Here is a 12,669-nt window from a genome sequence, read left to right as displayed (position 1 = left end):
TGGGAGGGAGGAGTGCATTTATTTCACAGGAAGGGAAAATAATCCAGACTTCCCCCACTCCACCAAAAAAAAAAAATGAAACAAGGATGGGAAGAGGCGAAATGAGTGCAGGACCTGGATGACATCATGTTAGTACCGGACTGCAAAACTGCATACCAGGCATGGTGAGTGTGTGATAAATCGCTGGTGTGTTGGACCTGACATGAGCTGAAAGAGCGCAACAACACAGAGATGCGAAAGTGCCCAGTGCTCGACTCGCTAAGGAAATGGAGGTGGAAACCACGAATGAAAACTGGATTAAAAAGTAGGTGTGATGGGATAGCTCAGGAGACTGCTGCTAGGAAAGTCCATCTCCCCCAGCTAGGATGACGTTTGCAGCTACGTTCAGCAGGGGCAGAGAAGCCTGAGGTGAGCAGGCCGATGATACCACTGTCCCTGCCAATGAGAAAGTCCTGGTGCTGGCCAGGCAGCTGGTGGTCCCTGGGCTCTCAGCATTCCACAGCCTACGTCTGGCCAACTCCTGTGTGCCGGGCATCCTCCAGCCTCTTCAAGCTGTGCATTCCCCTTCCCCGGACTGATGTGTTTGGGACACTGGGTCTTCCTGTACATCTCCACCACCACCCCAAATCCACAAAGGCTCACTGTGCACAGAGGCATAGTGATACCTGCAGAACCCGAATGGGAATTCAGCATTAACTTCACTTTGCAGCAGATGATGGATAGACATTTATTTTCTCTTCTGAGCGCTCTGGAACTTTTTGGTGTTCCTTTAATCTTTAATTAACCATTTATGTCTGACAAATCTTCCTTTTGGAACCGGGTTTCTTGTTCTGGTATCCATGGCAACACACTTACTTCTAGACAAGAGCTGTCAGCACAGGTGACAGGAAGAAAAGAGATCTCACTTGCCTGCTTGGGTTGGGCAATGTTTCCTGCATTTTAGGTAATTCAGGAGTGGGGGGACGTCCACTTTGCAAACAGGCTGAATTGGTTCAGAAGGGAAACACAGACTTTCTGACAACAATTCTGTGTAAACCTTGCTGTATATCCTTGGAATAAGATTATATTCTAGGTAGGGGTTTTAAAAGGGAAAACAGGCCCATCCCTGTCTATAGGGAAGTTCAGAGCATGGCTACAAAGGAGAAGGCCTTTTTCATGGTGGCCCTGATTGTAGATTGCTCTCCCCACCAAGGTTCACATGATGCCAGTGTTGTCATCTTACTGGTGCTGGATTAAGGGGTTATTCCCAGGCATTAACTGTTTTTACTGCTTTTAAATTATATATTGTTTTAACTTGGTTCATGGTTTAATTTGTTTTTAACTGTGCATATTTATTGTTTTATATTGTATGCTTTTGTCTGTACACCGCCCTGAGATCTTAATGATATCGGGCGGGATACAAATGTTTTAAATAAATAATAAATAAATAAAGCACATAAACTGGAGTATCTTGATTTCAGCTGATGTGGTGGCACGTCTTATGTATCTGCAAGGTGGTCTTCCCCAACCTTTCAGATCCGTTGGACTACATCTCCCAGCATCTAGAAGGCACCACACTGGGGGAAGGTTGCTCCACATAAATGGAGATGGAGCATCAGAACACACTGAATACTTCCTGTCCTGCAGGACAAAGGAGAAGAAGAAGAGGAGGAGGAGGAGGAGGAGCCACCGCCGTAGTGCACCAATTGTCCTTTCTGGGATGCTTGCTGAAGAACAAGAGGGAGGCAGCCCTCAGGTCCTGCTCATGGGCTCCGCAAGAACCATCTGGTTGCCCACAATGGAAACAGGAATCCGACTAGCTAGGCTGACCCAGCTGGGCTCTTCTTGGCTTCTCGTGTTCATGCTATGCACCATTTCTTGAAGAGGGCATGTAGATCTACCCCCCACCCCACCTCCCTAAAGAAAACAAGCCCCAGCCTCTATAGCCTTTCCTTGCAGGGGAGGTGCTCCACTGCCCCGCCCCCTGCCCCTTACATTTTAGCTCCCTTTCCCCATACCTTCTCTAGCACTATAAGATGGGCCCTTATGAGATGGGGAAACAGAACTGGAGTAGGCTGGATTCTAAACATGTTTGGCAAAATAAATAATCCTCGGATAGAAAAGAATCCCCAGTTTATGTTCTCCTCTAGAATCCATAACGTTACATAGGGATTGAATGGGGAAGCTAGAAAAGATGAAGAGCAGGCCTCACCAACCTCTTTGGGTCATTGGGCACATTTGGACTTCCGAGAGACTGTGGTGGGCACTCTCACAAAATGGGTCACCTTACCCACTCATGAAATGGCTGCCATGGTGAGCATGACCTGTCACAGAGTTACTCATTTCCCAGAAGGCAACTGGTGAGTCTAAAAGAAAAATCCTAAGTACAAGGCAGAGGCAGAGTCTGAGTTTCAAAACATGAAACCAATCTTTTGATCTCAAATCAAGACGGAGCTGGAGGGCAGCTCTTTGCTTTGCAGCCTGCCAGCCTCCCAGTAGAAAAAAAAAGGTTTAAAATTTTAAAAAAATCTGAAGGAATAAAATAAAAATCAGGAATGGCAGGAAGCCTGGTGGATGCCAAGAAACGTGTCTGTAGGCACCCAGCTTGGCACCCACAGGCACCAAGCTGGAGACCCCAGACCTAAAGTATTCTGCTTTTCCCTCCCTCCATTCCCCTGTTCCAAGAAGAAGCTATCTCTGCATGTGAAGGGATACACCAGCTATCCCCAACCTGGCCTCCAGATGTGTTGGGCTGTCATTCTGAGACATGGCTGGCTGGGGGGTGCTGGGAATTGGAGTTCAGCTCATCAGGGGTGCACTGGCTCCATGAGGCTGATGTGTGTGGCTGCAGGCCACGCATTTAGGCAGGGCAGCCCCTGTGCCTCTGGCTCTGGCTCTGCTTCCAGCAAGGTCAGTGTGCCTGACCCATCACGCTTGCTGAGTGGAACACCCTCTGTGAGAGGACGGCGTGATCTGTGCATCCTCCAGTGACCTCTGAGTTAGCAGAAGCAGGACTCCACTCTGTGAAAACGGAGACAGCTAGCAGGGCTGGTGAGGTCGGCCGGTGCTTAGTGTGTGTGAGAAAGAGAGGAGGCAGCAAAGCCTCCTCGCCTCACAGCATGAGGCGAGGAGCAGCCGAGACCTTTTCTTGCAAGGCCATCGTCACAAGACAGGCGGCCCAGCCGGAAATGGGACAGATGGCGCCCGGAAGAAGAGGCTGCAAGAACATCGGTGGCAGACGGCTCATGCTGTAGTCCGCCAATGGCATCCTGGCACTGTCAAGCCAGATGTGTTGGGCTCCATCTCCCAGCACTGGCTGGGGATGCTGGGAATTGTAGTCCAACACCTCTGGGGGGCACCAGGTTGGGGAGGGCACCTTCTGCTCAAAGCCAGCAAACGTGGCACTCAAGAAATGGTGTGCATGTCCTGATTGAAATGGCTAAGTGGATGGGCTCATGGGTTGTTGTTTTTTTAAAAAGTTCCTGGCAATCATGTCCCTGTGCATAACAAAATAAACGGGGGTATCCACCCTCCAAGCACAATAAAAATTCAAAACACACTAGTCTTATGATGATATGCATATATTCTATTTCGTATATTGATTTCTTTAACCCAATAATTCCATATGTATGCTTCTAGTAATATTGTATATGCAAATATAAACTATAATGACAGTTTTCACAGTATACAAAATTTTTAAACGATAATTATTGGTTTCAATACCCACAGTGTGTACACTTTCCAAACATGAAATTATTGGTTTCAATATTACAGAGTATATAACTCATATTACATTCATATCTCTTTAAGCTCCTCTGTAGAATTATACTTAGCGTGGTTTCAAATTTCAACAGCAGTCCGGTACATACGTCTGTTTCGCTAAATTATCAGAAGACTAGTGTGTTTTGAATTTTTATTGTGCTTGGAGGGTGGATACCCTCGTTTATTTTGCTATTTATCCAACCATTGCCTCGTTCTAGTTTGTGTACCTGTGCATAACAAGACAATGTGAATTAGAAATCTTGGACCCTGAAGAGGATGAAGAGAAGGAAACTGAGGATGAAGAGAAGGAAACTGTTTAAATGAAATCTTCAGGGGGTCCAGTGCAGGAAGATGACAGACTGGAAATATTTGATTCCAGCATTACGACAAATGTGTGATGGCCCCTTTCCGTAAATAAAGCCGGGCTGTTGAACCTCTTTCCGCCCAAGCACTGAATTCCATGCTGGAGACGCTCTCATGGGCCACAACAACAACAAAGAGCCTTGTGGCACCTTGAATACTTACGCACTTATTCTTGCATTAGCTTTCGTGGACACTTCATCAGATTCACACAATGCTAATGCCAAGCCAGCAGTGGGTGGGGAAAGTGATGCGCAAACAGCACAGGACAGTGACAATTACCTTGATAGAATGCTGTTGGGTGATAACACAGACATCGTTGCAATGGCGAGTTGATGAGCATATCTGTTCCCTTCAGGTGTCCTCCCTGCCTGAACTCTGCCTGGATGGCAACGTCAAGAGGGCCTTGGCAGCTGCCCGGAAGGATTGCCAAAAGATAGGCAGAGAACAAGGATGCAGTTTCAGCAGCCAGCATGTGCACAAACCAAATTCCCAAGGAATTCCTGTGTCCCAGCTGGCAGACAGGTGTGGGAGACTAAAACCCTCATCCCACGTACACTTTTGTTCTGGTTTACCCTCAAATTATCTCATTTCGCTTATATAGTGCTTATATAGCATATGAAAACTTGTAAACTTACACCTCTGCTGTAGCGCATTAGGGAGATCCATTGAGGTTCACTCACACATGTTCTTATCGCCACCCCCCAGATCTTCTTTGTACCTCCTCCTACCGTTTATTGGTTGTTTGAAGTGGGGACAATTCCCCCCTCCCCCCGGACAACAGGGATTGGGATTTGCTTCTCTTGTTACTGAACACCAAAGTAGAATGTTACATAAGACTGCAGTCAACTCTTTTGCATGCTTACTCAATAAATAAATCCCATTGAGTTCAATGGAATGCATTTCCAAATTAGAGCCCCTCAGATTAAAAGTCTTAATTTTTACAATTTTAAAAAGGAAAAAAACGGGGTGGGGGTGGCTGGGGTGGGGGAGTGAAGTGAGGTAGGAAGTGGCCATTTCAACTCCCAGTGTACGGAGGAGGAGACTTCAAATGCAGCGCCAGGACCTCCAATGACAGAGAAATTGAGAGGGAAATCACAGTTAGTGAGAGGATTAAGCCATCCTTTCCCATGTGGGGGCGCCCAATAAAAACTGGACCCCCCATTGTTAAAAAGAAAAGAAAAGAAAAAGGTGGGGAGATGCAGGATCCTCCCCCCCATGGAGAATGTTTCTATCTCTGCTTCCCCCTGTTTGTGTCTCCTGCCATCCCCCACTCTGCTTCACATGCTCAAAGGAAAGGGGACACACACACACACACACACACACACACACACTGATTCATTCAGAAGAAGCCAAAGGACTTCGTTTGAAACTGACAAGACATTTGGGTGAAACTGACCAGCCTTTGAATTGCAGGCTCTGATGGAAACACACACACACCATCTTCCTTTCCTCCCTCCCTGTCCAGTCTAGACCCTTTGCATACCAGGAAATGGGTTTAAGGGGGGAAATGTGAAAAAATCATAAAAAATCAACGGATGACCCAATCTGATTCAAATTTGGTATGCTTAAAGCTCTCCTTAATATCTATTACTGTGCCAATTTTGATGTCTTTATCTTTAAAGCTTACACAGATGTAAGCATTTGTTTAATTTTTCTTCTTATCCTACTCCTGCGCTCCAGTGGCCACTTGGATGATACGCTCGAAAACTAGTATCAAAATATGGTGAGTCTTTTGCCTTTATAGCACAATTAAAGCAGGATGCATGGGAGTACTTCAGAATAAAAGCAGATTATAAGATGGAAAACTTCAGAGTCCTTTGCATGCAATTTGCAATAATTGCACAGTATAACACTGGTGTGATAAATCTCAAAGACATCAAAGTTGGCACAGTAATAGATATTAAGGTGGGCTTTAAGCATACCAAACTTGAATCGGATTGGGTCATCCGTTGATTTTTTATGATTTTTTACATTCCCCCCCCCCTTAAACCCATTTCCTGGTATGCAAAGGATTTTAGGAGCGCTGCTGCCCGGGGTGTGATACAGCTAACACAACAACAACAACAACAACAACAACGGCAACAGCTTAGTGCTGTCGGCGATAATTCAAGGGAAACAGGTACGTGGGATGAAGCTAAAAGCACTGCAAAGCAAGCCATCCCCACTGGCTTCCTGCTTATTTCCTTTCTCAAAAAACGATTTGAAGTTGGCTGATGGCCCTGGGCTAGTTGGCAAAGCCTTGACTCCTGGGCCTCATTCTTCTAACCAGAGCCGTGATTGACCAGTTGGCTGAATACCTGCTAGTTGGGATGGGGGGATCTCTGTCCCTGTCATGCTCACTGCATCCTCCTCACATGGCAACGGAGCCCCAGATGTGCTACCCCACTTGCAGAGGGTGGCAGCACAGGCTCAAGATGCGTGTGCTCTTCTGTGACTGCTGTGTAGAATCTGCAGCAGTGCCAAACTCTGGCGATGCCCCCCCCCCATACCGGCAAGGGAAGGTGCCGTCCATGGGGCGTCACTTCACGTGTGTGGCATCACCTTCTCTGTGCTCCTGCCCAATCCGTTCCTGGGCAGTCACTGGGGTAGGGCTACATAGCACAATGTCAATCCAGCCATCTGCTGCTGCTATCCCAAGAAAAATGATATATATTTTTCTTACGAAAAACCAAGGCACCCGTGTCGGCCATACGAGAAATTGCAAAATCTGTCTAATGTAATGTCTTTATCAGGCCGACTCAAAAATTGTGAATCACGTGGAAGCCTTCTCTTCATTAAACAAGAAGTTACAAAAAGCAGGTTGTTACTGGTGCTGGTGGTGGTGGTGGTGGTGGTGGCGGTGGGTCTGACCGCGTGTTGTTTTCTTGATCACTTTGCTTTTGGAGGAGGTAACGTGGGTAAGTGTGGAGACTCCCTCGCATCGTTAGCCACCCTGTTCCGAAACCAGGGGCCGCTCACACGAGGCAGCCTCACGCAGGTCTCCCTCTTAGATTCTCTCCCTCCGCCTCGCCTGCCTACCCCCCCCCCGTCCGCACCCCGCCGCCGGCGGCCTCTTTGCCCCCACCCCCCACCCCGCTCGGTGGCGCTCGTGCTCTGAGGTCCCCCTGGCGGACACTGGCGCTCCTTGCAAGCTCCAGAAGGTTTATAAAGGCGGGGAGCGGGAGAGGCCGGCGGACAGTTCCCGGTGCTGAAGGCAGCCAAGAGAACCGCGCTGTGGAAGACCCGCTCGCTCATGGCAGGCAAGCAGCAGCAGCAGCAGCAGCAGCCCCCCTACCTGCACCTGGCAGAGCTGACGGCATCCCAGTTCTTGGACATCTGGAAGCATTATGACGCTGATGGTCAGTGCAAACGAATGAAGAGGCACGCGCGCCTCTTCCGTTAATCTTAGCGGCCACTGAAGCTCGATGGCTTGGTGCCACATGTGGCTGGTCGACTTCTGGGGGAGATTGGGCCATTGTTAAAATGGCTTTTGCTAATCTGCAGGCATGTCAAGTTCCTTCCTACTTTTAAAAAAATATTTTAAAACAGTGATAGGGCAGTAATATAAGTTAGCTTTGAGACAAATTTCAGAGAGGTCTTTTCTGTTATCTTGTACTTGTTACATCAAAAGCATTGCTGTTTGCTTTAGAAATCATTGTTCACTTTTGTTGGATGTAGTAAAAGAACTACAAAGAGTGAGGAAAACCAATAGTAAGTAGAGAAAATGTCTGGGATGAAAGTGAATGTGGGCAGAAAGTGTGTTAAGAAGCGTTTTAGAGTTCTTAGAATTCAGTACCATCTCTGAAGGAATTGTCTCAGTCTTTGGCTTTCTCTCTGATGTTGATTCTCACAGATGTTGGAGGTTAATAAACTTCTTGCATCTGCAAGAGGAAGTGGTTAGGGATCCTGTCCCATACTGTGAGGTCTGATGTGTGCCTCAACCCATCTGGTTGTGTACAGTGCGAGGCTGTGTATGTGCGGGGGTGGCTCTTGAATGCGATGGAGGAGGATAATGTTTGCAATATGACAGAGTTGGCTTCACTGTAAAGGTTTGTGTAATTATGGCTGCTAACAGCCCTTGTAGCCACCCATTATCCTTGCTAAACCTTTGATCCTAGCTCCGGCTCACATAGATCATGTGCATTATGTTTTTCCCATTGGTTGCTGTGTCAAGAGGGCATTGCAGGATTTTAATCTTGGTAGCTAGAAACCTACTTCTGAGAAACAGCTGCAGGCCATTCAATAGAAGTGAGCCAGTAGGCACCTGGGCTGGTTACCGTTATTTTCTAAAATGCAACATGGGAACAGATGGCAGCTACCTAGTATGCTGAAGATTCAGAAAGGTCTTTCATACAAGGCAGGGGCTGCGCGGGACTCCTGCACCTGTCCAAGCCCCCAAGCCCTACCCCAGCCAGGGAAGAGCAGAACTTGGGGAAAGGCAGCTTTGAAGGACAGGGGCTGGGCAACCAAAACGGTCTCTCAGAAACAGGGATCGGAGGGAAAAGCCTCACAGGCCAGAGGGTTAAATGCATCAAGGGTTTCTTCCAATTTTTAAAATCTATGTTGAATGAAAAAGAGCCACATAAAGGAAATCCTAAATTTGGAGGGGAGCTCCTGTGTGTGTGTGTGTGTGTGTGTGTGTGTGTGTGAGAGAGAGAGAGAGAGAGAGAGAGAGAGAGAGAGAGAGAGAGAGAGAGAGAGAGAGAGAGAGAGAGAGAGAGAGAGAGATCAGACTAACTGCCAAACTGTCCTGTTTGTGGTGGGGAAGGAAGATATCCCAGGGGATACATTGGCCGGAGAAAGCTGTATGTGAGGGTCTTCCCCTATAGTGGGTAGCCTTGGTGGCTCTGCTGGATGGGGATGATGGGAATTGTAGTCAACACATCTGGAGGGCACTCACTTGGGGAAGGCTGGGCTAGCAAGTGGGCTTTCTCAGCTGTAGCCTCATGGCTGGGAAGGCCTTGCTAACTGGGGCGCGTCAAGCCTGGTCACAGCCGTTTGCTAGGAGAGCTCTTAGGATGCTCCTCTCGTCTATGGCCTTTTCTTTAGAGCAGTTTTATGCACCACTGAACTGAGATGGTTTTAGCTCCTGTTTAAATATTTACTGGAATGTTGTATGTTTTAAGTCTTAGCTGTTTCTTTATTAATGGTTCATAAGTTTATTGTTCTATTCTTGTCACTTGTGTTTATATCAATTTTTGGAAGCATCCTTGAGAGGGCTTTTCCCCTTAAAGGTGACATGCAAATATCTAAATTAATAAATAGATTTTAAAAAGCAAGCTTTATAAATGTTAATGGAAAGACCACAACAACTATCTGAACTGAGGAACATTCAACCATCTCATCTTCCTTCTGGCTTCAGCTGAGGGCAGAAGATGAGGGAGACAGAAGAGCTCTCCCCAATCTGATGCCCTCCAGATGCATTGGACCACATGCCCATGCTGGCTGGACATTATGGGGGTTGGAGTCCAATCCGTCTAGAGAGCACCAGGGGCTTGTCTAGACAGGCGCTTTCCCACGGTAGCTTCGGAGTGGTGGCAGACGATCGACATGACGCAGCTGCCACTCAGAAGAGATCCAGGGGCAAAGCCCCAAAGCTCTGCTCTAAAAAATCCGGGCACTTACCCCAACTTTTTTAGCTTGGAGCCAGGCTCCATGACTCTGTGGACCCTTGTTAAAAAATAATAATTAAAGGGGGGTGGATATTTTGCCAGGGAGGGAGCACCCCATTCCTCCCCCTTGGTTCCTCCCCCCATTTTGCTGTAAATGCAATCATTCGCATTTACAGCTTAAAAAAAAAAAAAGAACAAGTCAGTCCAATTAAAACAAACAAACACCTAACCTTAGAAGTAGGGGCGCGGATGCTCTCAGGCTGCGGGTGTGCTTGGGTGGGCAGGTGCAGCGGCGCCCAGAAAGCCTGCAACTGCACTCCTTCAGATGTAGGTGGTTGGAAAGAGAACATTTGCATTTCACTCAGAAGCCTCAATCCCACACAGCTCTCAGAAGAACTCATGATTGGATTGTGGTCAAACTATACCAAGTAAAAGGGAGGAAGCTGGACCGTGACCCTGCTAGTGGCAGACGACTAGAAAGGGCACCCCCTCCATATATCTTCATCTTCATCATCATCATCATCATCATCATCATCAGTTTATTTGTATGTTGCTTTTCCATGGTAAAACTGTGCTCAGACAGGCGCTTACAGAAACATCAGGAGGAAAAAAAATCACATAATAAAGTACAGCAACATGCCCAGGTAATTATATTACATGCCCAATAGAGCTTCGGTATAAAGCTCTATTGGTATAAAAATGTAATAAATAAATAACAATTACAAGTTATAACAAAATGTAAATAGTCAGTCATGTAAATAGGTGAAATGTACATTTAGGTTAAGAACCTCCCTAATTCATTCTAAGGCCTAACAAAAGAGAAATACAACAACAACAACAACAACAACAACAATCTAGATCGTAGGAAAACATATTTATTGATTTGATTTGTACCCCATCTTTCGACCAAAACTGGCATTCAAGCCAGCCTTCAAAAGAATGCATCTCACTGAATGCTAAATGTTTCCTCAAATGTCTTTGTACCTTGAGTCATTCACCAATAGCACCCAGGCCAGGTGGAAGTGAGCCAGACAGAGGAACAGGGACCAGAGTGTGAGTTTGGGGGCTTAATGTGTACCTAATGTGCATCTGTGAAGGTCTGGAGCCACTAAGGGGGTGATTGCTATGCTGGAGGGAGGGGGAGGGGGAGGGGGAGGGGGCTGTGCCTCCGTGGCAGAAGAGCCCCTGCTTCCCATGAACAAGGACCCAAGTTCAATCCCTGGCAGCATCTTCAGTTAGGGCTAGGGAAGAATCCTGCCTGAAACCCTGGAGAGCCACTGCTGCCAGTCAGTGATGAACCTACTGGTTGAGATGGACCAAGGGCCTGATGCAGGATAACGTAGTTTCCTGTATTCCTAGATCCACATGCATTGGATGGACTTTCTGGCTTGGCTTACTGATTAGAACCTCCCAAAAAAGGCTGCTCTGCACTCAGCGCTTGCTTGGTTCTGCTTGCTGTTGGTTACACACAGGCACCTACTGTATACAAGACTGAGTAAATTAGCCTATGATATGTGTGTCTATATGTGTGGGGTGGATCTTTTCTTTGGACAAGGGCAGCCAGTTGCTCATTCTTGGCATTATGATTCAGCGTGGGACTCAACTAGATGAGACCAAACGTGGTAGAGTTTCCGGACCTGCTTTGGATTAGTCCTGAGCTGACCTAGCGCCTTAGATGCGGCCTTCAGAGCTAGAGGTGGGTGGTTGAGCAAGCACCAGGGGCAGTGAGGGCAGGCATTTCCCCAGGGCTCCTGAGCCCAGCCAAGGCCCACCCTGCCCCAACAGCACGGCCATTCTCATTGTGCGTTGGGCACCCAGGAAGCTCAGAGGCAGCGGGAGAGGATTCTCCATTGGCAAACCACTACTCCCACTTCCTGGCTATGCATGCCCAGTGAGGGTGCCTGGCAAGAGAGCTTCTTGAATCCAAAGCTGGCACTGTTTGTGGGAGGCTGGGTAGCATTTCTCCGCTGTGGCACCCCGGTTGTGGAACGAGCTCCCCAGAGAGGTCCGCCTGGCTTCCTGTCCTTTAAAGCACCCCCCCCCAAACATGGTGCCTTCCAGGTGTGTTGGAATGTAACTTCCATAATCCCCAGCCAGAGTGGAATGATGGGAGTTGCAGTCCAATACATTTGGAGGATGTCAGGTTGGGGAAGCTGTTTTACGTGGTGCTCCTTGTAATCACCATCCAAGAGATGGATCATGACTGATCAGCTAGATGGCCATGGTGTGAACAGATTGCTGGACTAAAAGAACCTTTGGTCTGATCCTGCATGGCTCTTCTCATGTTCTTATGTCCACACCTGCTTACCTGCAGCAATTCTGCGGCCTCAGATGGCCCCAGCCATTTACTGGCTGGAGTACTGCATGAATCTAAAAGCTCCATCACACCAGGGGTTAACACGCTCCCTACCGTCGCTTCTCCGCCCGTGTTTTTCTTCTTCAAGTTACTTCCTCTTTCAAGAAGAGGAAGTACACAATGAGCACGAGGCCCATTAAGTCCACTGTTCTAATGGCGCTGCTTCTCCTGCACACAGCAGGAGAGAGCAGCAATTCCGTGTTTAAAAATACATTGGACTTAACCAGGGTTTGTTTGGTTTTGTTGCGCAAGGAAGGCCAGAAGGGGCGGGAGGCAGACAACATCATGGCAACATCTGCCTCTGGCCCATTCGATTCCCAGTTGCGTATACCGGAACCATCACCACCCTTTAAAAAAAAACACCCCCAGGACTGGTGACAAGAGTAAACACGGTCAGCCCCCTGCTGAGGACCACAGCATCTAGACCCTGGGAAGGAAGAACTGCTGAGAAGGAAGAGCAGCCGGCGGCACAATGGGCCTGCGTGCTCTCTGGCTCCTGCCTGCCTGCCAAGCAAGCAAGTGGAACCCATGTCAAGGAAGAGGAGGAAGAGGAGCAGGAGCCAGGGCACCTGGTGGCAAGGGCAGTGAGAAGGGAGACTCACTGAGGGAGGAGCGGGC

General features: G+C 47.9%; 1 protein-coding gene across 1 annotated transcript in view; it reads left to right on the top strand.

Annotated features, from left to right (window-relative positions):
- Positions 1-7,317: 7,317 nt before the first annotated feature.
- The window catches only part of CALB2 (calbindin 2), a 30,447-nt gene continuing 25,095 nt past the window's right edge, over positions 7,318-12,669 (top strand). The window contains exon 1 of the mRNA XM_063140961.1: positions 7,318-7,442. Within this exon, the coding sequence (XP_062997031.1) occupies positions 7,337-7,442 (106 nt within the window). The 5' untranslated portion in view covers positions 7,318-7,336. The remainder of the gene's footprint in view (positions 7,443-12,669) is intronic.

The sequence above is a fragment of the Elgaria multicarinata genome, chromosome 14 (genome assembly GCF_023053635.1).
Source record: "Elgaria multicarinata webbii isolate HBS135686 ecotype San Diego chromosome 14, rElgMul1.1.pri, whole genome shotgun sequence".
In the NCBI taxonomy this organism is placed as follows: Eukaryota; Metazoa; Chordata; class Lepidosauria; order Squamata; family Anguidae; genus Elgaria; species Elgaria multicarinata.
This window is presented reverse-complemented; position numbering and strand designations above follow the sequence as displayed.